A 22455-nucleotide genomic window follows, 5' to 3' on the forward strand; every position below is an offset into this window, starting at 1 on the left:
GTCATACCTAGCATGTGCCGAGCCATGGCCCCAGAGAGCTTTACACCCGGTGGATGTTGTGTTGTCAGCGGCCGTCGCCAACTAGGTCAGGTCGAACGAGTGCTCTTAACACTCCTTATTCGTCGTACATGGTGGCCCTTTTTACCGCAATGAAACTTCACCAAGTGATTACCATACAAGGAGTCATCTTTGCATCTCCCTGTCGAGGTGGCCCTAACGACTATGTGCAAGATGGACTTCCGCAATGTGTGGGGTGATAGACAGTTGACAGGATGCCTCATTGCAACAGATGCCGGTGGCAGTTGAGGTGCAGCATCGCAGACGGGGTAGCCGAAATCCTGGCCATCCCGTAGTTCCTTCGGTATAATAGAAGCTGCCCGAACACAACTTGTCAAGATGACATCCTGCAACTCAACCTCCTTACCAAGATAAACATGGTTGGCGTTCCTGGGAAATACAAAGGCTGCGAAACTTGCCGGCGTAGAAGAGTCAAGGTAAGTCTCTATCATCTCATCGCAACTCTGCCCTCCAAGTTCACATTCCCGAACAGTGCAGCAACGAGAGGCCTTATTGCCAGAAGTGTATATCGAGTGGAAGGCAATGTGAAGGCTATGAACGAGAACGAGTCTTCATTACCGGGACGCCGCAGAATAAAGGCAGAGTAGCCTCCCATCCAAAGAAAGGCTCATCCTCCAAGAAGGAGAGCTCGCCTCTGTACGAGGAGCCTCCTAGAACTCTCGGTATCACGCCAGTCCATCCTCTCACCTCAGCCTGGGACGACCACACACTTGTCTCAGATCAAGGAGTGGAGTATTCGGTTCTCGTCTCGGCCCTGCACACTAGGCTTCCATACACTCTCCCAGATCATTCAGCTGATGACTCCGCACCTTTCCGCATTACCTTCCCGCCATATACGCCGACAGACTTACAGTCATTAGTGGGTGGAGGAGAATTTGGTGTAAGAGCACAATGCTTAGCACGTTTACCGAGCGTATATGAGCAAGACGACTCGGCACAAAGTTACTGCATCTTCTTCTTCGAGGTTTGTGCAATACCCTTACCGATTCCAAATGACTGCTAACAATTAGCTAGCATGAAACAGCATATGCATTTGGCGAATCAGGATCCCAGCGGATGCGACGAATGGGACCGGCCTACTTTAGTCACTTTCCCAATCATCATTTCTTTGTGCGGGTGTATCGACCTCTAGCTGTAAGTAGCGTTCAACGATCCATGGTTATTTCGTTCTGCTGAGTGCAAGATAGACCGGCTTCGCTCTCCTGAGGCGACAAGATACATTTGTATCATCTCCAGATTGGAAGACTGTCCCATGGCAGAGACATCCGAAGTCTCTCCTGGACCATCTCCTGGATCTTGTTCTTCTGCTGCCTGCCATCCTTTCTCAAGTTGATCAGATTGTTCCGTCAGAACCAACCCTTCATCGACGGCATAGCGCTCAGCAGCTTCTCCGGGATTGCCTTTCCCTTGAGAGACACCTTGATGCTTGGTTTCAAATGGCCAACCGTTCCAGCTTTGAACAGCCCGTGGCCTACTGGACTGAGGAGCTGATCAGCCCCGGAGGTCTTATTCCTTTCACGAATTCGTACGCTTTCAGGGACGCAAACACCGGACTTGCCTTCCTATATTACTGGATGACACAAATCCTATTTCACCAATGCATTGAAAGCTTGCACCAATCCATCTACCAGCCAGTCATCGACGCGTACCCAAATATGTGGCCTGACTTGCCATTCGACTTGCAGATCGACCTCAATCGATATCAGCATGGGCGCATGTTTGCGGCAGATATCTGCCGTGGACTCGATTCAGTCTTGCATGACACTGCTCAACCTGACATGCTGATTATGCCGATGACCGTAGCGATGGATTTGTACAGAGATATCAATTCGGTTTCGCAGGATGGACTCATGGAGATCATGTGGATCGACAGCTTTCGATCGAGGCTCATTGAGAAAGGTCAACATGTTGCCAGTGTTTTGCAGAGTCAAACATGGTCCGAAGTGGCGACTTTCTAACCTCGGGGATAGTTGACATGTCTCTTATTCGCAAACATTAGTCATGCGTTTACCTTGTACCGTTCTCCTATTTTCATGGCCTCATGAGAAATATTAAATCCATTCTTTTCATGTGTAAACAGCCAGCTTCGCACATAGTTGAAGTAGGGATCTGAGACCTATATGGACTGCGAGACTGCAAAACTGCAAAGCTGAATCAATGAGGCTATGGTAGCGGTTTTCAGTATGCAAGCACGAAGCGGAGTATATGAAGCCGTGATGTGATTAATTGTTTCCAGGGGCAGTTGACTGCTTGTGCGGCTATGAAGTCGATATAAGCATGTAGAAGAGAGCCAGCAGTAATTAGAGGTCCGTGCCCACTATGGAAAACGCGACGGTGTTTTTCCGGCCCGTTGCTAACTGGGGAGCTACAGCTCTCAGCCTTCCGTAGGTACCAGGCAGGCTGCCGTTCTGACGAAGCTGAGCACCCCAATACTTGTACATCAACGTCAACACTCCTTGAGCCTCGCAACGACTCCACGTTTCGCCTCCATACACCAAAAAAGCACACTGTCTACTCCCAAATATAGCGATTTCGCAACAACTCTTCTTTAATCCGACACCATGGCATCCGGCTACGACAGAGCTCTGTCGGGTGAGTTCACACAACGGGCCCGTGTTCAATGATATATCCATCGCTAACAATAAGTGCAGTATTCAGGTCAGTACCATAACAACACTCACGACAAGCTTCCTAACATCTGGATAGTCCCGACGGCCACGTTTTCCAGGTCGAATATGCCGGCGAAGCTGTCAAGCGAGGTAAATATCAGGTTTTGGTCAACAGCTTTGTTGCGGTGGCTTATACCTCCAATAGGAACTTGTGCTGTCGGTGTCAAGGGTGCCGATGTTGTGGTGCTAGGATGTGAGAAGCGCTCCGCCATGAAGCTGCAAGATACTCGCATCACACCTTCCAAGATCCAGCTCCTCGATCACCACGTCGCCCTCGCCTTCGCTGGCCTAAATGCGGATGCTCGTATCCTCGTTGACAAAGCTCGATTAGAGGCACAGTCCCATCGGTTGTCAGTTGAAGACCCTGTTACTATCGACTACATTACCAAATATGTCGCTGGCGTCCAGCAACGGTACACACAGGCTGGTGGCGTCCGACCATTTGGCATTAGCACTCTGATTGTTGGGTTCGACAACGGCAGCGATGTCCCTCGGCTGTACCAGACGGAGCCCTCTGGCATCTACTCTGCCTGGTGCGTTATTCAAATGATAAAAATATCAGGCCAAGCCTCGAAACTAATGATCCAACAGGAAGGCAAACGCTATCGGCCGTTCAAGCAAGACTGTTCGTGAGTTCCTCGAGCGAAACTACAAGGAGGACATGGACCGAGAGGCTACCATCCGGCTTGCCATCAAGTCGCTGCTCGAGGTTGTCCAGACCGGAGCCAAGAACATCGAGATTTCTCTTATGGCACCTGGCGCCACCATCGAAACACTACCTACGTCCGAGATTGAAGGCTACGTCAAGGAAATTGAGCAGGAGAAGCAGGAAGAAGCTGCTAAGAAGAAGACGGGACGGACCCCTGGAACCGGCAGTGCTGCCATCCTGACTCGATCTCAGGATGACTCCGCTGCGGAATAGAGAGGCGTATGGGAAGAGTTTACATAGACAAGAGCACGGGTCTCTAAAGCCGGGACCCTGTGCCATTGTATTAACACAACTAATGATGCACGCCTAAGTTCTCTCAGAGCGTATCCCCGTGAAAGTGACAAATCGCTATGTATCCTAAACGCCACGTCTTTCCTCTTTTTATCTGATCTTGTGTTCTGAATTAACCCAGCTTGTCGGCTTCCTCTGTCGGGTCGAAGATGGACCTGAGTCCTTTTGTCTTTTGTCTGTCGTCCTTGAGCATCTTGTTGTCCATTCGTACGTCGTCGCTTTCAATCGAAAGAGCTGCTTGAGGGGTCTTTGCGTCGATAACAAAATGGTTGTCGCAATGAGGGCAAAACTCGTCGGCCTCTTCGAACTCCTTCACATCCTTTCTGAAGCACTTTCTGCACTTCTTACACGCGAAAATCATCTCGAAGCTTTCCTTAAGAGGGTGTGACTCCTGTTCGCTGTGGCATTCGACACAGTCGAACCATTTTCGACCTGTAGTTAAAGTGAGTTGGTAAGCTGAGCGGGTAACAGCTAAAAACCACGGAGACTGGCTTCAATAAACTTTGCACGTACAACAAGGCGACCGAACGGAAACTTGGGCGTTGAGAATGTGTTTGCTAGACATTGATTAGTCGCAGGATAATGAACAGAATCGAGACATATGTACCACATGGTAGTAAGTGATAAGTGATCCCCTGAGGTTGTGCAATATAGTCTGCGTCGTTGAGAGAAGTGTTCACAGCTGGATTGTGGTGTCTGAGAATAGTTGCAGGTTGGGTTCAGATCAATGTCGGTAGAGTTTTGGTGGGGTACCTAATAATCAGGCTTTAGGGATGCACTTTACAGCCCCCTGCCACAGGTGTTAATAAAGTACGGAGTAGTTGTACTCCGTCCGTAGGTACCTACCTTCTGTTGCTTACTAGAGCAGGCACTTCGAGAAACATGGACCCACTTAAGTACTCGGTTAGTCATTATCATTCAGTGACGCTCTTAGCAGCGCTTATTCACACCAAACAACCTTCACGTTCTCCTTTCCTTCATCAGCATTTATACGACCGCCGCCAACCACGCCCTGATTGTCCGGTCCGGAAATTCAAAAACAATGCCGCCCAAGAGGAAAGCAGGTGTTGCCGTCCAGGGTGGGGGAAAAGTGGGAAGGTCTTCGCGCATGTCAACACCTGGAGCTGCAACACCACGAACGATCGATAGCAATGAGGACATGCCGGATGAGGAGGAGGGCCCCGTCGACGAGGCCTTGGAACGTGATTTGAACAAGAATATAGACATCTTTTCTTTGGATCGCTACCAGAAGAGACATGCGATCCGGGATCCCCTACCACACATCTTTGGCGACCGTGATTTTTCATACCTGGTCTTGAAGAAAGACCATCAGAATCGACCTCTCTGGATAGACCCTCAAAAAGGCCGCATCATTCTAGAGAGTTTTAATCCACTCGCGGAGCAGGCTCAGGATTTCCTCATCACTATTTCTGAACCCCTGTCTCGACCGACTTTCATGCACGAATACGCCCTTACAACACACAGCCTGTACGCTGCCGTCTCTGTTGGGTTGTCACCAGAGGACATCATCAATACACTAGATCGATTTCTTAAGACACCTCTGCCCGACGAGATTCGAAATTTCATTACGAGTTGCACTCAGAGTTACGGCAAGGTGAAGCTGGTTCTCAAGAATACAAAGTACTACGTGGAAAGTCCTGATCCAAACATGCTCCAGACTCTCCTCAAGAACCCCAAAATTGGTCCTTTACGCGTCCAAGGAACGGAAGAGATCACAACATCAGTTGCGCCTAAGATTGGCGGCCTTGTCATTCCCGGAACACAGAATGCCGCCGGAGTGAAGCAGGCCAATGGCCTCGGCCAAGCAGGCGAACAAAGCAAAGATGGACAACCCGTCCAGGAGGGTGAAGTCTATGCCACGCTCAACGAGGAGGATGACGAGGACCAGGAAGTGACGCATTCTTTTGAAATTGCAGACAAGGATGTCGAAACGGTACAGAAAGAATGCCTGAATCTAGGATACCCAGTTCTGGAGGAGTATGACTTTCGGAGAGATGAAGCCAACGCAAATTTGGATATCGATCTGAAGCCTGGTACTCAGATTCGGCCTTATCAGGAAAAAAGCTTAAGCAAGATGTTTGGCAACGGCCGAGCCAAAAGTGGACTAATCGTTTTGCCATGTGGTGCTGGAAAGACACTTGTGGGTATCACAGCAGCGTGTACTATCAAGAAGGGTGTCATTGTCCTATGCACGAGTTCAATGTCCGTTGTGCAATGGAGGAATGAATTTTTGAAATGGTCCAACATTAATCCCGATGACATTGTTGCCTTCACATCCGATTCCAAGAACAACGTCTTCACCGGAAGCACCGGGATCATCGTCACAACCTATGCAATGGTCACCCAATCGCGGGCCCGATCTTACGATGCAGAGAAGATGATGAAGTTCTTGACAGGTCGAGAATGGGGTCTGATGCTGCTGGACGAGGTGCACGTTGTGCCCGCCAACATCTTCCGAAAAGTCACGTCTTCGATCAAGACTCATTCAAAGCTTGGTCTCACAGCTACACTTCTTAGAGAAGACGATAAGATTTCTGATTTGAACTTTCTTATCGGACCCAAGCTATTTGAAGCCAATTGGATGGAGCTTTCAAAGCAAGGGCATATTGCTAGAGTTCAGTGCGCCGAAGTATGGTGCCCAATGCCTACAGAGTTCTACGACCAGTATCTCAAAGCACCAAGCCGGAAGAAGGGTTTGCTTTATATCATGAACCCCCGGAAATTTCAGGCTTGTCAATATCTCATTAATTACCACGAATCAAGAGGAGACAAGATTATAGTATTCTCAGACAACGTGTATGCGCTCAAAGCATATGCACTAAAGCTTCAAAAAGCGTTTATCTATGGTGGCACTGGTCAAGCAGAACGTCTGCAAGTGTTGGAGAACTTTCAGCACAACCCGAATGTCAACACGCTCTTTTTATCGAAGATTGGAGACACGTCCCTCGATTTGCCCGAGGCTACCTGCCTCATCCAAATTTCATCCCACTATGGTTCACGTCGACAGGAAGCGCAGCGTTTAGGACGAATCCTTAGGGCCAAAAGGCGTAATGATGAGGGTTTCAATGCCTTTTTCTACTCTCTGGTGTCGAAAGACACGCAGGAAATGTATTTTTCCTCCAAACGTCAAGCTTTCCTCGTCGATCAGGGATATGCTTTCAAGGTCATCACACAATTAGCAAACATCGAGAAGACACCCGGACTAGCATTTGCAGATGTATCCGAGCGGCGTGAACTGTTGCAGAAAGTTCTTGTGGAGAATGAGAGCATGGAGGAGGATGACCCGAACGACGACATGTTCCATCAGGGCACTATGGGGCGCAAGAAAAAGAAGGGAGCTCGACGAACAGCGGGAACTCTCGGCGAGCTTAGTGGTGGCCAGGACATGGCGTATATCGAGCAGAATAAGAAGTTATCGGCAAAGCGGAAGAAGGCTGACAGCAATGCCTTCTTCAAGAAGATTGGACGCGAGAATGCCAGGCGAGCAGCAGCACAGTAATCGAAAGACAATTGGAATCGGCACAATGGACGTGAAGGTACATTGAAAGAGCCATAGAATGATGAGCCAGGGGACCGGAATCACGGTTAAATACAAAATGTCGTATGTATAAGAATACGCAGCGGCAGACCACGTATCTGTAGAACGCATAATAATGCTTTTAGGGCGCAAGGACGGGAAAGATTCGGCGTTCAGGAAAAACCACTTGGTACAACACGGCCATAGCCGATCACATCGCACACCAGGTACCGTATTCAATCAGATTTCTGGGAGTAGGCAAGCGATGACTCATTGGAGTAAATTGACTGACTCCACGTAACTTAAGACGCCTACAGTGCATGGGGTGAAAGATCCAGGTGGCACAGGAATGTATCAGCGTATGGCAAGATAAGAACACTAGCCAACAGGCAGAATCCAGCCTATACAGGTCTCATAAACGGATTAGGCATCGGAGGGTGACATGCATCGCACCACGTATTAGTTGTGTGACACGGCTTTCAGATATGATGCCATGTGAAGGATGGTTTATGGGTGAGTCGAAGGCCCCATGCGACCTCACCAATGACCATTACTGACAAATACCTGCAGTAGCAATTGCTTTTTAGAGTCAGAGCTACGAGGTCCCAGGTAGGGAGGGGTTCTTTAATAAACTACTCCGTAGTGCTGCCTTAGTTTACGGGGAGAAAAGCTTGGCAGTACTAGGGTTTTGGATATCTATTCCTGGCTGCAACCTCACACAAAGAATTGGCGATGCTTATTCTAACTGCACTCTGCCATGTATTTTGGTGTTGTGGTGTTTTCCAATTAGTACTTTCCGGATTTGACGGCGAGAGTGGGTGGTGTGGCATGCTGCAGGATATTACCTTAGGCATTGGCTTGTTTGTAGTTTGTACGTACCTAGTGTCCATCCTCATGGAAGTTAGGTTAAATCAAAGGTTTCGTTCTTCCGGAAACCCCATTGATTAATGCGCCGCACACTCATGTACGCCTGCAGAGGTTTTTGTCTCAGCCATGCCAGTGTTCAGTAGCCCGTGAACGTGGGATCGGGTAGTGGTCTGTGGACATGCGATTAAAGAGCGGTGACATCACCTTGTTAGAGGAGTTCATCCCAGGGTAGTGTCAGAAGGGCGGAACGGTATTTATGAGAGGGTATGTACCGTATTGGAATATGGTGACAACAGCATAACGTACCACCCTGAGTACTACCTTGGTACTTAGGTAGTCAGGTATCTGGTAATCAACAGGTGGGAGACTTTTCATTTCCTCGGCTTTGTGGTAGCCAATGGATCACAATCGATAGCTCGCCACCTCTGTTTGCCAACTCTCATGAGAAACGGCCCCGATATTTGATGCATTGCCCGGGTGCCGGTCAAGAATAATAGCTCAATTGCAGTATGAGCAATGCCCCCTGACTGCGGATAGAGAGAGGCCTACTTCCCTCCCCATACTGGTTTTGACTAACTGTGTCCCCAATTGCCGAGTCCAAACCCCTTTCTTCCACTTTATCCATTTGTTTGACTCGGGCAAAGCACGTGTCAGTGGTTTCACCATATCTACATGTAGAACCATCTCTCAGATCTCCGAATTTTCTTGGCTTCCATGGAATTGGAGATTGCTTAGGGGGACGTGCCTAGCGTGCCATTGGCCCGATAATAGTGCATCACACAGACAGCAGACAAGGACAGGCTTTTGTTACCCGCAGGCGAAGCTCACGCCCGTACTCCGTAGGGTACAAAGAAATTTGAGATGCTCAACCAGCGCAGGAATCTATCTGGTCCAATCAGTGAATTGCCCAGTTTGCGTTGAGCTGTTGTTAGTATTCCTGCCATTAGAATTGAGGTCTCAAATTACATAGATTGCGCCGTTTCAATGCTTCGACGGCCCCAAATCGTGGTGACGTTGTTAGCTTTGTTACAAGGATAACTAATCGGGTGATGCGTTGGTGGTGTGAACACGATGATCGTTAGGATCTATGGGAAAAGGGTATATTAGTACTTCCGATGCAGTATCATATTGTTTATCGACCTTATCAACGGTGCTTTACTTGGTCATGAGAGGTTGGAGGCACCCAACCGTCGCGGGATCAACGGGCGTTTTAACGGTTTTTGCCACACTTCCCGCTCCTCTGCCCATAAACCGATGGGCGCTCTGAGTAGGTAGGTAAAGAGTGTTTGTACGGAGCACATGCGTATTCTCAGTAGCTTTTCACACACTGATGCGTATGTACTGGTTTTCGCACTGCTTCGCCGTCTCCCTTCCCTCCAGCCCGTTCATACATACATACATATGTGCTTAAGTGCTCTAGCTAGCCTAGTTAGTACCGATGACTGGAGACAACAAACTCAGCTTCAGAATGGAGCCACTAATGTAAAGACCAGACGGGAGAACGCCTACCGGTACCGGGGAACATGTCCCGCGCGGTGGCATCTGCAGTCTGTCTGCTCCGTATAGGTTTCTCGTCGTCGCCGTGTCCCCATCTGCAAGCATCTGGGCTTCCAACAACCCCTGTCCTGGCCCAAGCCCTGCCAATGCCGCGTGCGTGCTCTGCTGTGCCTGGGTCGTTTATGGACCCGGTATCTCGGTCCATGGCTTGGCTCACCTCACATCCATGATCCAAGTTTGTTGAGTCGGCTGTCTCGTGAAAACCCCCGGAGTAACATTGAGGCTTCTCATTTCCATTCTTCTTCCGTGTGTATGTAGATAACGGAAGGGCCAAGTGTCGGGAGCGAGCATGCATGCATGGTTGTGGCTGATCAATCACGACATGGTTATCAGGCCCCTTGAAATCATCGACAGGTCCCTCGTGGTTGGATCGCGAACTCCGAGTCGCCGCCGTTTGTCTTTGTTTTCTTCGGTTGCTACTATTGTTGCCGTAGCACTGCAGTGCACTGATAAAAGTTTTGGATTATTTTTGGTGTCCGTTCCATTTCCTTGAATTTCAGGTAGCGCGTTGATAATGCCAGGGGCTATTCCCACTATCTTTCTTCCATTTCCGCTGCCAGGACTACTTTCATGGTTCCCGTCGTTTTGTTCCTTCCTCCTTCCTTATCTATAGAAAATTTCCTGACACCCTAGCGCCTAGGTAGGTACCTTAAAGTCCAGTCCATGTACACTTCGGTGCTAATTGAAAAGTTCTTCGTCTGCCAAAGTAACTTGATGTCTGCCTCTTCCAACTTCATCCCCACCATCTATTGAAAGGACTCGATCAAAGCACTATGCTTCTTTATTTCCAAATTCAACAATTCGGGTCTTCAATTCCGAGAATGTTTAGCTAGTCCAGGTTGTTTCTAACCAAGGTCTAGCCCAGGCCACACCCTGTTTTCCCGACATCAAAATCACCTAGCCACTGGCAGTGCCCCAGAGACTCACTCCGCACCAAGGTCGCCGGGTCATTCCTATTTCTTATACGGAGTACTCGACGCATTGCAAGAAAGCCTTGCTCTTTCTGTGCTGAATGGGAGTGGTGTGTTAGGAAATCTCCAGTTCAGTTCCCGCGCCCCTCCGTTATTCAGTCTCCAGTCTCCGCCTTCTTACGCCATAACTATAATTGCCCTTAGCCATGGCACAGTCTAGTCCCTAAGCTCAGCGACTAACTTTAATCCAAATAGCGCAGGAAGCCCTCTCTCTCCCTGTTTCTGGGTTTCTGCCTTCTCATCTTCCTTAACATCACAAGTTGCCAACGGACTTCTGCTTTCTTTGGAAGACATGCTCGATGAGACGCGCGCCTCTGTATGGGCGCGGCTCAAAGCTGTCAAGCCGCCGTTTGTGTCCAAAAAACCACACTTCAACTTTATTTCCGTTCATTGTAAGTCACATCCATTGGTCTTTGATAGCCCCCCATGCTTCCTTCTTGAGCGCAACCCCCACGCGATCATCTCATATACACCTTCGCTTCCCATCAGGTATCGAATTTCAAATGCCAAGTCTCTGTCTGACCATTTCCCCTTAGATACATGGATCATTGGCGCAACCTTGGTAGCTTCCGTCATTATATATGGTGCTGGTCGCGGTCAGACGTCATATGTCGATTCTCTTATGTTCGCCAGCGGAGCCAATACACAAGCTGGACTGAACCCAATCGACGTCAACCTTCTCAACACCTTTCAACAAATTGTCGTTTACCTCTTTACTATAACGTCTAACCCAATCACACTACATACTTCAGTGGTCTTCTTACGTCTTTACTGGTTCGAGAAGAGGTTTCAAGGGTGGGTTACGGACGCCAGACAGCGCCGTGCTACACTCTCTAAGGCCAAGACTCGTCCACGAAGTGAAGCCCGTGAAGCTGAAGAAGGAGTCAATGGTCGGCATATTACGGTTGTGCCTTACCAGGGGAGACCTCCACGTATCACGAACGACGGCATACTTCTTGATGGAAATGACGTTATTCAATCTCAAGCGATCGCCGACGATGATGAGGATGAAAATCTACCACATAAACCACCACCTGCGAGCAGCGATGAAAGCGACACAGTCTCAGCCGGCCGTTCTAACAGCATAGAGCTAAGTCCTTTGGAGAAATCTGATCAGGGCTTTGGAGAGGGCGGGGAAGTGAATGAGGGGCAGAGCAGGTCACAGAATGCGCCGACAGGTATCAAGTTTGCTGAGACGGTCAAGCGAAGTGACGGAGTCGACGACGACTTGACCAAATTTCCCCAGAGAAGAAGCCATGCGGAGCATATCGCTATTCTAGAGCGTCAAAGAAACCAGGACAACGAAATTCTGAGGATTCCTGGTCCCCGAGAAACCGAGCGGGGGATGGGACCTCGAAGGCTTGACAATGATGATACCCAGGACGGCGATGATGACAACAACACCATTGCTATGACAAGAACTGTGGAGTCGAGGCCAGACAACGCGACACTAGACCACAGGGCACCAACAGGCCGCAGACCAACCATTGTTATTGCCGAGCCGAAACGTCCCCTCAAACACGAACTGACTGATGATGCCAAAGCCGTTGGCGGCACTCTTAATGCCCTTAGAGTGCGCAAGCCTCGTGTGTTCAACCGTGGTCAGAAGGAAGTGCACGATGACAATGAGAGCACTATGGGTCGTGCTTTCCGAACACGCACAATCGATACTATCAAGTCGGCCTTGTCAAACGACCACACGAAAGATATGCCCTACCTCAGTTACACCCCGACTATAGGTCGAAACTCTAACTTTGTGGGATTGACCCTGGAACAGCGAGAGGAACTTGGCGGTATCGAATATCGATCCCTGAGGACTTTAGCATTGATTTTAATGTCCTATTTTTGGGGGTTCCAGCTCATTGCTGTAACCTTCCTTTTGCCTTTCATTCTTCATAATGAGAAATACGGGAGAATTGTTGAAGGGAACGCTATCTCAAGAACCTGGTGGGGATTTTGGACGGCCAACTCGGCATTCAACGACTTGGGTCTGACCCTAACCCCTGATAGTATGAACTCTTTCAATACCTCAGAGTATGTAATGATGACCATGTGGTTCTTCATTATCATTGGAAACACGGGGTTTCCTGTCATGCTACGTTTTGTCATTTGGGTTCTTGCTCAGATTGTTCCTAAGGGGACCGGCCTGTGGGAAGAGCTCAGATTTCTTCTTGACCATCCTCGCCGGTGTTTCACCCTCCTATTCCCCTCGAGCGCCAATTGGTGGCTATTTTGGATCCTTGCCGCATTGAATGCCATAGACTTGCTTTTCTTTGTGGTCTTAGATGTATGCAGCTCGTCAGCCCCTCTCGTTTATATCATGCTAACCTTCATCAGCTCAACTCAGGTCCAGTCGCTGAACTACCGGTTCATACTCGAATTGCCGATGGTCTATTTCAAGCTGCCTCTACAAGAACGGCAGGCTTCTCGTGTTTCAGCCTTAGCGACCTTCACCCAGCCGTCCCAGTATTGTACATGATCATGATGTACATTTCGATCTTCCCAATCGCAATCTCCATCCGCCGAACGAACGTCTACGAAGAAAAGTCTCTTGGAGTTTACCACAACAAGAAAGACGAAGATGAAGAGGAATCAGCCAGCGCTCTAAACTATGTTGGTACCCATCTGCGACGCCAACTTTCTTTCGACTTGTGGTACGTTTTTGTGGGGTTCTTCTTTCTCGCCATCAGTGAAGGTGAAAGTCTCAAGGCAAAAGACTTCAATTTGTTTGATGTTCTTTTCGAAGTTATCAGTGCGTACGGAACTGTGGGTTTGAGTATGGGTGTATCCAACGTCAATGCTTCTCTGTGCTCTCAGTTCACCGTTGTTGGGAAACTCATCATCGTTGCCATGCAAATCCGTGGCCGTCATCGCGGTCTGCCTTATGGGTTGGATCGTGCTGTTCTGTTACCCAGTGAGGCACGTTTCCAGAAGGAAGCAGAGGAGAACCAACCGATTCTTGTTCGCACCAGGACAAATGCCTCAATGGCCACCGCCTCAGGCATGGAACCGCCTACTAGTCCAGGTTTACCTGATCGGCGTGGCAGTATAGGCCGTATACGCGAGCGAACAAATAGTCGCATCATTTCCCAATTTTTATATCCTGGTCCCGTAATCCCCAGCAACGAGATACACGGTCACAAACGCGCAACATCAAACAACTCTAACAACCTGCGGGATTTCCCGCGATTCAATACCGAGCCAGTGTTCGAAGAGGAAAAGGACGATGTTCCTCCTCTTCGAACCATTGAGTCTCATAGTGGTGGTCCTCGTCGTGCAGAGGCCAACCCGATGCCCTAAACAGCCGGCAACAATCAAAGCTTTGCTTTTGCAGATCATGCGACAGATACGGCATTATACTCTGTTACATGGCTTCATTGTCCTTCTGAGAGGGGTCTTCCGTTCATGCATCATTTCGCAAACTACATATTTTCCGGACAAAAAGCGATTTCAAATGTCAAAAGGGTTTACGGCGTTCAGCATCAGGGTTTTAAGAATAGAGCTTTTGGAAGGCGATAGTCATAGCGCAAGCTTTTGTTTCATGTCGAGCCGAACGAATGTCGCAAATTTATGATGGTTCTAGAGGCTGGACCAAGGTGTTTTCATATTCATGGCCTTTTATGTAGCGTAGCAAGTTCCAGACCACACTGGCGTTTCATCTTGTCCAGGGACTTGCATATCATCATGGTCTTCGTTAGAGTATTCATGCCCAATAGAAGGCGATCCCGCCCTAGGTGCAAACCATGGCCATTTAATCATTCTTTGCATCCAGTACAATAACTACACTTTTGCTATTCATATAGCATATCCACTGCTCCTATACAGTTACTTCATCCAAGTTTAATTAAGTCTAGAGAATCTATGCATAGGTCTGTATTTTATGATGGCCTGCTCACTTGGTCTCAAAAGCACCAATATCCTTCAATGCGCCAGCCAAACGACGGTAATCTCGCAATAAGTCAAGAACTTCACCCAGCTTAAGTTCCCCAGGAGTCTGTATCTCCATGAAGCGTTTGTTAGGCGGAGCAATTCTAGGAATCTCTTTTGGTGGAAGAGCTGCGGCGATGTCAGGGAATGCCTGGATGTTCGTTAGCCTTAGTTACTGGCAGTCTGACTTTCGTGTCTTCAACATACTGTTCCTAAATCTCCACCGTCTGCGGGCTTCACCGGCTCCTTAGCAGCTGGGGTTGAAGGGGCTGATGGGGTGTTGCGCCCAAATCCACGGATCATGCTGATGCTGGGAAGTCGAGCCATAGGATTAAAAGAATTGCCTAAGTTGCGCATCTGGTCCAGAACGGCAGGGTTCTGCCCCGGAATTTGGTTGGCTGTCTTAGGCTCGTCAGAAGCGAACAATACTTTCTTTGAAGAGCTCGCACTGCGACCACTTCGAGCACTATCAGCACTGCGGTCGCGGCGGCCTCCTATCAGGTTCAGGACTCGTTCTTCGCGAGAGGCTGGGCGCTTCGAAAGATCATTGTCGTCAGGTGCAAGGAGTCTGTTGAGCCCGCTGCTGTCCTCCTCATCCGGGGAGGGCGTGCTGACAAGTTTTCGGGCATCATCTAGAGTCCTAGGTACTGTGATAGACTCTCGGGGGCTATCCTGATGCTCCCTTAATTTCCCTACGAGGAATTTGTAACTATCTCCCAGGCTGTTCGATATGTTTTTCAAGCTCTGGTCGGCTGTGTTAAAGACCGCATCGCTGGCAGCCCCGAAAGCCTGTGCAGGCCCGTTCACAAGATCGCTCAGACGACGGTTTCGCAACGCCACAGATGCTTTAACATCGGAGGCTGAGGTCTTTCCCCCCTCAGCCTTGGTCTTGCTTGTTTCGGGCATATTTGCCGATGAGGGCATTTCTCCTTGCTGGTAAGCGGGAGGAAAAGTATCGGTCCTTGGGCTTGTGCTCTTTGCTGGACCGGAAAGCTGTTCATCCGCCCTGAGTGTTGTAAGATCCACTGTCTGCAGAAAGCTGATAGCAGCCTCAAGGTTTGTCAAACAGTAAGCAGCCTCGCCTGTAAGCTTCGGCTCCCATCGAAAATACTGTATAAAGTGAACATCACTAATGACATGTAGGTTCTCTGGCGGCAGAGTTATAAGGGTGTAGATAAGCATAGGCATAATCTCGTCAGCGGATGCCGAAGGATGAAAATGAGCGAGGGTGTCGACGATACTTCGATGGGCAGCTTTGAGATGATTCAGCTTACCCAGTGGATATCGCTTCTGCGTCATCATGGCAATATCTCGTCTGGCGGGCTCCAGCTTCTCTTTAATATCTTCCACTGTCGGGCCAGCTTTTCCCTCAGATTCATCTGTCTCGCCGGTGAGGTCAATGCCTAGGTCAGCAGGCCCAATACCGACCAAGGCCAAGGCGGCAGTCTTGGAGCGTAGTTTGTCATCTTGGGCCTCATCCTGCGTGCTTCGGTGCCTGTAAATCTTGTCGTAGATACCTTCACACAGTCTACGCTCGACGGCCTCTTCCAGCAGAGACCTCTTGGCTTCAAGGGCTTTCCTTGTTCTCTTGCGGCTTGCTAGCTCTTCTGATGTGATCATTTGCTGCTCTGGTTCAGCCTTGGTAAGCGCACTGGCCTTTGATCGAAGGCGACTGGCGGCAGAGGATATTGAAGAGGTGGATGGTGCGGGAGAGACGTCGCGGCTTTGTCTTGAGGCAAGAGCGTTGATATGGGTGTTTATGTTAGCAGAGGCTTGCGTATAAAACTCTTGAAACTTCTGCGATAATCTCTCAATGTTGGGAGGAGTCGGATGGACTTTTGCATTCAGAGACTCGATGAAGCTGTTTATACATAGCTTAGCATGGTGCAGTCAGGATCTAGCATTTCTCGGTGTGCATACCTATCCGTCAAGGTTATAAGTTCGATGGGAAGGATGTCTAGCTCGATGGAAGCCCGAGGTATTTCAATTCCATCGTCTGAATCGCTATGCTCGGCAGTGTCGAAGGCATCAGGAGATGCAGTGCCGTCTTTCGCCGGAGTGGTGTTTGCAAACGTATGAGCTCTTTTGGGGACTTTTAATCGATCGTCGCTGCCAGAAGCAGTTGTTTTAGGAGTGTGCGTGTGGGAAGCAGTGCGTATGGCAGAGGGACGAGCCGAGGGGCCCTCGGAGGCATCGCGAGACGCCATGAGTCGTTGGTTTGAGCTATAGACAATCATCATGAGCTTCCACTATGTTCCGGGGATACTATGGAGTGTGTGGAAAAGAACAAACACGGGAAGAGGGTTCAAACTCGTCGCCTAGAGCCTCGTAGTACATACCTCGGATGTCAATAGCTCGAGTGAGAGGTTAGCATGAACAAATGATGTCGATGCAACGGAGAGCGTGTCTCAAGGAGCCGATGCTGGCTGAGACCGAGACGTAACAGAGAACGGGACAATTGCTCCTTCTGTCCGTGCTGCCACTTGTATTAAATAAGGTACTAGTTAATGGGGAGAAAACAAAGAGGCAATTCCGATATAGTAGAAGCGAATGTCAAGTAGATATCTATACAGTGAAAGGGATGATAGAGGGCTTCTATTACACGCAACACAGTGACGATGGATAAAGAAATGATAAGCAAATCATATGAAGATGAACCCCCCCGGTTCTAGGGATTGACATGCAGGAGGAGTGGAGAGCTCGAGAAACTACTAACCTACGCAGCCACAATGTCAGCCACAATGTCAGCCACTTCCGCCACACGTACGATGTTCATTTACTAGGTACTTGTACATAGGTACCTTAGGTTGACTGAGGCAGTCTACCTAAGGTAGGTAGGTATCAGACTACTATACCTATAGTACCTAAGGTAGTATACCTATAAACGGGATAACTTACCCCTGATTCCACTTTTGGTATGAGAGACTACTTATCAATACCATCCTGATATTATTTCAATATACGCCAATGCTCCGATATGAGGTCTTTCGTCGATCGCTTTTGGCACACATGTACTTGTGTAAGGCAGTGCTGCACTGCAGCATCTCATGCTTCAACTTCTATGGACTCCAGGCTTATATTGTTTAACTGCCAATGAATGGTTTCCTTTCTCATCAGCTCTACTCATTTCCCCATTGTTTCCGATTCATTGTCCTTGATGAGTATGGCCACCCACTTACACGAGGCCAATTCCCCGCCCCGATAAACTATGATTACCCCACAACGGTTGGAAATGAACTGGGCTATTCTACTGTATGTACGCAGCACATGAAGTGGTATTTCATTGCATTCCGCCTTTACCGCCCAACTTCAGACACATATAGTGCATATCCGTAGTGCAGTATCGCTATGCAAGCTTATATTTGAGATCAAAACTCTCACCAAGCTTCAGTTCCTTGCACCTTTTCCACATTATCTTCATGCAGCGTTGATATTTGACTTACATGTTAGAGTGCTGCTTTATTGTGAATGTTTCACTCCAACCGGTTTCATGTAACTATTCGCCAATATCAGCCAAAGCCCTAAACATACATGTATTTCGAACAATTGTAGATTGTCAAATCCTCACGGCATGCTTATGCTGAGATTGTACTTCAGTTAGTAGACCACCTCCTACCCTGAACAGTGGACAATAAGGGTCTCTCCCCTGCTTCCCTGGGTCCCGACCGCACCTAATTTTGCGGGGTCCCCGCCTTTACAGAGACACTAGATAGATCAGCCTGGAACTGTAACTCATCATTGGCTCACTGCGAGCTAAGCTGCTTCGAGTAATCAAATATCCGTCGCTATTGAATGGCCCGGGCAATTGGGATATGAGAAACCGAGCTGGTACCGCGTTTGCCGGGCTGAACCGAGACACCCACCGAGATACAGCTATGAAAGGGCCTATGATCCCCTTATCTTGGGTCTCGTCCAGAACCTAATCATTGGTTATCTATCATTGCTCTAAAGTCTTTAAGCAATACCCTTATCCGCGACCCTTCACAATGTCAGATCCTCCATCTCGCATCCGCTCTATTCTCAACCATCTCCGCCCTCATCCCACGGCGCCTGTCAACTTCCACACTCTATCACCAACTACATTTCTTGAGCGTGCTGCTTCCATTGAACCAGATGCGGAAGCCATCTTCCATATTACAGTGAATGGTGCTGTGCTAAGGCGCTCCTACGCTGAGTTTGCTGATCGTGCCCGAGGTCTTGCTTACTACTTCCTGAAGCATGGCTACCGACGCGTAGGCATACTCGCACCCAACACGCCAGCTTTTCTGGAGTCTATATACGGCATTGTTGCGGCGGGTGCTGTCATCGTGCCAGCGAATTACCGCCTGAAGCAGGATGACATTGCCTATATCTTTGACTTTGCAGAGGTGGACTGCATTATTGTTGATAATGAGTTTGTTGGCTTGCTCGATGCCTATAAGGAGAAACACCAGAGTGTGCCCTTGATCGTTGATATGGTTGATACACCCCCTTGCGCGCATGTGCATTCTTGTCTCGAAGTTGTTGCTAACCTTGCCCCTCAGGATACTGATGCAACTGAAGGACAACTATCTGGTCCTTTTGACGAAGCCGTCTTGGAGGGATTAAAGCATGACATTGATCAAGGTAGTCATGGCTGGGCTGGCCTTCATGCTCAGGCACGAAGTGAGGACGATATGCTTGCCATCCCTTTCACCTCTGGAACAACATCACGTCCCAAGGGCGTTGTATACACGCATCGAGGTGCCTATCTTGCTTCTCTGGCCAATATTATTGAGTCGGGCCTCAACATTGGACGATGCAAGTACCTGTGGACGCTTCCCATGTAAGTGAAGATAACTTGCTCACCGTGTAATCATGACTGGCTGACCATATACAGGTTCCACGCGATTGGATGGACGTTTCCTTGGTCAGTCGTCGCTGTTCGCGGCACAAATGTTTGCTTGAGAAAGATTGACTACCCTCTTATTTGGAAACTGCTAAAGGAAGAGGACATCACTCACTTTAACGCCGCTCCTACAGTCAACACACTGCTAGTAGCGGCCAAGGAAGCTGAAAGGCTACCGCAAGAGGTCAAGGTTACTGTAGCCGCTAGTCCACCCACTGGATACCTGTTTGAGCAAATGGTATGTTTTCCTATATGTTCGGGTCTCACAATCATCCAAAACTGACTATGATATATAGACTAAGCTTAATCTCATGCCCGTCCATGTTTATGGGATGACAGGTGCGCAACAAGAAGAATCATCGGTACAGGCAATTGCTGACACTCATTTTTATAGAAACATACGGACCTATTACGAAATGCTACATTCTTCCTGAATGGGATAATCTACCTCCCCAAGAAAAGTTTGCCAAGATGTCCCGGCAAGGCCATGGCTTCATCACAAGTCAGCCTATCCGGGTTATCAAGCCAGACCAACCACAAGGCGTGCTTCTTGACGTCGCCAGGGACGGTAACGAGGTTGGTGAGATTGTTTTCACCGGAAACATTTGCGCCAAAGGATATTACAAGGATCCTGAAGCTACACGGCAGCTCTTTGCTGGGGGCGTACTTCACTCTGGAGACCTAGCAGTATGGCATCCTGATGGTAGCGCTCAGATTCAGGATCGTGCGAAGGACATCATCATTTCTGGGGGTGAGAACATATCATCTGTTGCTCTCGAGAGCATGCTCGCCCAGCACCCAGACATCCTCGAAGCTGGCGCTGTAGCTGTCCCGGACTCACACTGGGGTGAACGACCCAAGGTGTACATCACAGTCAAGGATGGCAAGACTGTAAAAGGAGAAGAGGTCATCTCGTGGGCAAAGCATCAGAGTGATATTAGCAAGTTCATGGTTCCTAGAGAAGTCGAGGTTGTAGATGAGCTCCCCAAGACCAGCACAGGCAAAATCAAGAAGAACGTACTTAGGGAGTGGGCCAAGCATGGAAGGGAATAGGAGAGTCGCTTGGGACTTTGTGGGGAAAAGAACGGCATAGAACTTACTCGAGTAGCCGGGAACGATTTCTTTAGCAATCTTGTAATATCACATAATACACCCAACATCATAGTGAAGCCACTCGAGCGTTGCGAAGTTGACGGATAGGTTTGCTTCCAAATCATTATTTGGTGACGTGTTATGTGGTTAATCAACATTCATTCGAAAAACAGCACCTACGGGCCCTTCGTCTAGCGCATCCAAAGCTACCATGTCATCTGTGTCGAGAGCAAAATCAAAAACCATAATATTCTCTTGAATGCGATCCGGATGTGAGCTCTTGGGTAGAGGTATCCAGCCTTTCTGGAGTGAATACCGGATAAGGATCTTTGCTGGAGTCTTGTCATGCTTTGATGCTACCCTTTGTACTTCTGGGTCATCAAGCCGAGTACCAGTTGCAAGCGGGCTGTATGCCTCGATAACAATACCGTTGTCCTGACAGTAAGTCACGACATCTCGTTGCTGGCACCAGGGGTGTAGCTGATATTACACAGGCACCGTAACATTAGATTTCTTCCAAGACTGCAGCGGAGAGTCTAGCTCACCTCGATTTGGTTCGCACTTGGAGGCCATTCAGTGGCATACTCCTTCAGTTCTTCGAGATGCCGGACTCGAAAGTTGCTGACACCAATACTTTTGGCTCTCCCCCTGCTCTTAACCATTTCCATCGCTGCCCATAATCTCTGACGGTAATCTGTGGATGGTCCAGGAACGTGCATCAACAGTAAGTCTACGTATCCGTCTACTCCAGCGATACGGTCCACAGTTTTGACAACATCTTGATACACGTCACCCTGGCCTGACATCCTTCGTGGACTCCCGACTTTCGTAGTAAGGAAAATCGCTTCACGAGGCACACCAGACTGTTCGATGGCCTCGTAGACGCACACCTCATTGCGATATAACGCAGCTGAGTCAATGTGGCTGTAGCCCGCTGAAAGTGCTGCCAAAACCGCGGTAGTGCATGTTTGACCGCGAATTTTGTAGGTGCCGAACCCGAGAAGAGGAATACTGGTTGTCGTGTTTCGGAGACTGAGGCAGTCTTGGGCTACTAATGAGGTGGTCGTGGCAGATGTTGCTATGTGATTTAGCTGCGTCATAGTAGGTAAAAGCTGACTATTCGAATAGTGCAGTGTGCAGGAGTCTCGATACCTCACTTCGCTCGCTTTCATTGAGATATGAAAAACATGATGTAACAAATAGGTAGGATTAAGGTACCTGGTAGTAAGTGACGAGGTGGAAGCCTTGTTTATCTCGCTAGCTCTTTTGTTTTTAATAAGCCTTGGGGAAATTTAGTTTCATGAAAGGGTTGACCTTACCTTACCGTGTATAAAATTCTCTCGTCAAACCCTTACCTCAAGGGGCATTAAACTACAACAAGGCGCCAACAATCACTACATTATAGATCTTTTCCTGAACCTACCTAAACTACATTTGCCTGATCCTCTGAATGTTGATAGTCTGTAGGTTGTCTTTCCTCCTTTAGATAACATATATTAAGCTTATATTCAATATTCTATAAAGTAAAGATAAAGTGTTTAGGCGTGTCTTGAAATTTAAGCACAGTCCTCCCTTCATTCATTCATCATTTTCATGTATGCAAAGTCAAGGATTGCGCATGGCTCTTTTTAGGTGTCGGCATTATGCTGGAACGTTTGCTGATGATTAAATGCCACCTTAATTAGCAAATTAGAATACATACTCACCAACGTAAAACAACTCGAAGGAGATTGGCAAGAAAAAAATACCCCAACAAGAAGAATACGTTAAATGGCCCCCGAATAAGTTTATCTCCAAACCTTTTTCTAAACACCAGTATAGTCAACTTACTGTTCAAAGTTTATAGGGTAGACCGATGCCCATCTTGCTAATCGTACGTTCGTCAAAAG

At 48.5% G+C, this 22455-nt stretch overlaps 8 protein-coding genes across 15 annotated transcripts; 5 read left to right on the forward strand and 3 right to left on the reverse strand.

Annotated features, from left to right (window-relative positions):
* Positions 1-434: 434 nt before the first annotated feature.
* On the forward strand, positions 435-2036 carry FVEG_05296 (hypothetical protein; the record flags this gene model as incomplete). The annotated part of the gene is made up of 4 exons (XM_018893454.1): positions 435-494; positions 551-1042; positions 1093-1212; positions 1266-2036. The coding sequence occupies 4 exons, from the start codon at positions 435-437 to the stop codon at positions 2034-2036; spliced, it is 1443 nt and encodes a 480-aa protein (XP_018750306.1).
* Positions 573-4869, reverse strand: FVEG_15616 (hypothetical protein). 2 transcript variants are annotated; one of them, XM_018904802.1, is made up of 4 exons: positions 4355-4869; positions 4261-4304; positions 1608-4179; positions 573-1557 (listed from the first exon to the last, which is right to left on the reverse strand). In XM_018904802.1, the coding sequence occupies exons 1-3, from the start codon at positions 4357-4359 to the stop codon at positions 3860-3862; spliced, it is 369 nt and encodes a 122-aa protein (XP_018750308.1). In that variant the 5' UTR covers positions 4360-4869; the 3' UTR covers positions 573-1557; positions 1608-3859. The 2 variants fall into 2 exon arrangements, with proteins under 2 accessions (XP_018750308.1, XP_018750307.1); XM_018904801.1 differs by having other exon boundaries at positions 573-4179.
* On the forward strand, positions 2296-3833 carry FVEG_05297 (proteasome component PRE6). The gene is made up of 5 exons (XM_018893455.1): positions 2296-2670; positions 2730-2736; positions 2785-2837; positions 2893-3280; positions 3339-3833. Exons 1-5 carry the CDS (start codon positions 2640-2642, stop codon positions 3667-3669), a joined length of 810 nt encoding a protein of 269 aa, XP_018750309.1. The 5' UTR covers positions 2296-2639; the 3' UTR covers positions 3670-3833.
* Positions 4634-8300, forward strand: FVEG_05298 (DNA excision repair protein ERCC-3). 6 transcript variants are annotated; one of them, XM_018893459.1, is made up of 3 exons: positions 4634-7369; positions 7432-7798; positions 7856-8263. In XM_018893459.1, exon 1 carries the CDS (start codon positions 4790-4792, stop codon positions 7265-7267), a length of 2478 nt encoding a protein of 825 aa, XP_018750313.1. In that variant the 5' UTR covers positions 4634-4789; the 3' UTR covers positions 7268-7369; positions 7432-7798; positions 7856-8263. The 6 variants fall into 6 exon arrangements, with proteins under 6 accessions (XP_018750313.1, XP_018750310.1, XP_018750312.1 ...); XM_018893458.1 differs by having other exon boundaries at positions 4640-7369; positions 7440-7798; positions 7856-8300; XM_018893461.1 differs by having other exon boundaries at positions 4705-7512; positions 7593-7798.
* Positions 8301-9845: 1545 nt separating this feature from the next.
* FVEG_05299 (hypothetical protein) lies at positions 9846-15529 on the forward strand. Of its 2 annotated transcripts, XM_018893462.1 has the most exons (4): positions 9846-10349; positions 10400-11072; positions 11217-12967; positions 13018-15529. In XM_018893462.1, exons 2-4 carry the CDS (start codon positions 10973-10975, stop codon positions 13978-13980), a joined length of 2814 nt encoding a protein of 937 aa, XP_018750316.1. In that variant the 5' UTR covers positions 9846-10349; positions 10400-10972; the 3' UTR covers positions 13981-15529. The 2 variants fall into 2 exon arrangements, with proteins under 2 accessions (XP_018750316.1, XP_018750317.1); XM_018893463.1 differs by lacking the exons at positions 9846-10349; positions 10400-11072 and having other exon boundaries at positions 11143-12967.
* FVEG_05300 (hypothetical protein) lies at positions 14237-17272 on the reverse strand. Its single transcript, XM_018893464.1, has 4 exons — positions 16947-17272; positions 16528-16830; positions 14815-16468; positions 14237-14758 (listed from the first exon to the last, which is right to left on the reverse strand). Exons 2-4 carry the CDS (start codon positions 16812-16814, stop codon positions 14573-14575), a joined length of 2127 nt encoding a protein of 708 aa, XP_018750318.1. The 5' UTR covers positions 16815-16830; positions 16947-17272; the 3' UTR covers positions 14237-14572.
* A 1176-nt stretch (positions 17273-18448) lies between these two features.
* Positions 18449-20527, forward strand: FVEG_05301 (hypothetical protein; the record flags this gene model as incomplete). The annotated part of the gene is made up of 4 exons (XM_018893465.1): positions 18449-19411; positions 19466-19712; positions 19771-19813; positions 19869-20527. Exons 1-4 carry the CDS (start codon positions 18594-18596, stop codon positions 20525-20527), a joined length of 1767 nt encoding a protein of 588 aa, XP_018750319.1. The 5' UTR covers positions 18449-18593.
* A 138-nt stretch (positions 20528-20665) lies between these two features.
* FVEG_05302 (hypothetical protein) lies at positions 20666-22444 on the reverse strand. Its single transcript, XM_018893466.1, has 2 exons — positions 21112-22444; positions 20666-21046 (listed from the first exon to the last, which is right to left on the reverse strand). The coding sequence occupies exons 1-2, from the start codon at positions 21736-21738 to the stop codon at positions 20714-20716; spliced, it is 960 nt and encodes a 319-aa protein (XP_018750320.1). The 5' UTR covers positions 21739-22444; the 3' UTR covers positions 20666-20713.
* Between the last annotated feature and the right edge of the window lie 11 nt (positions 22445-22455).

This window comes from Fusarium verticillioides, chromosome 3 (assembly GCF_000149555.1).
Source record: "Fusarium verticillioides 7600 chromosome 3, whole genome shotgun sequence".
NCBI classification, from domain to species: Eukaryota; Fungi; Ascomycota; class Sordariomycetes; order Hypocreales; family Nectriaceae; genus Fusarium; species Fusarium verticillioides.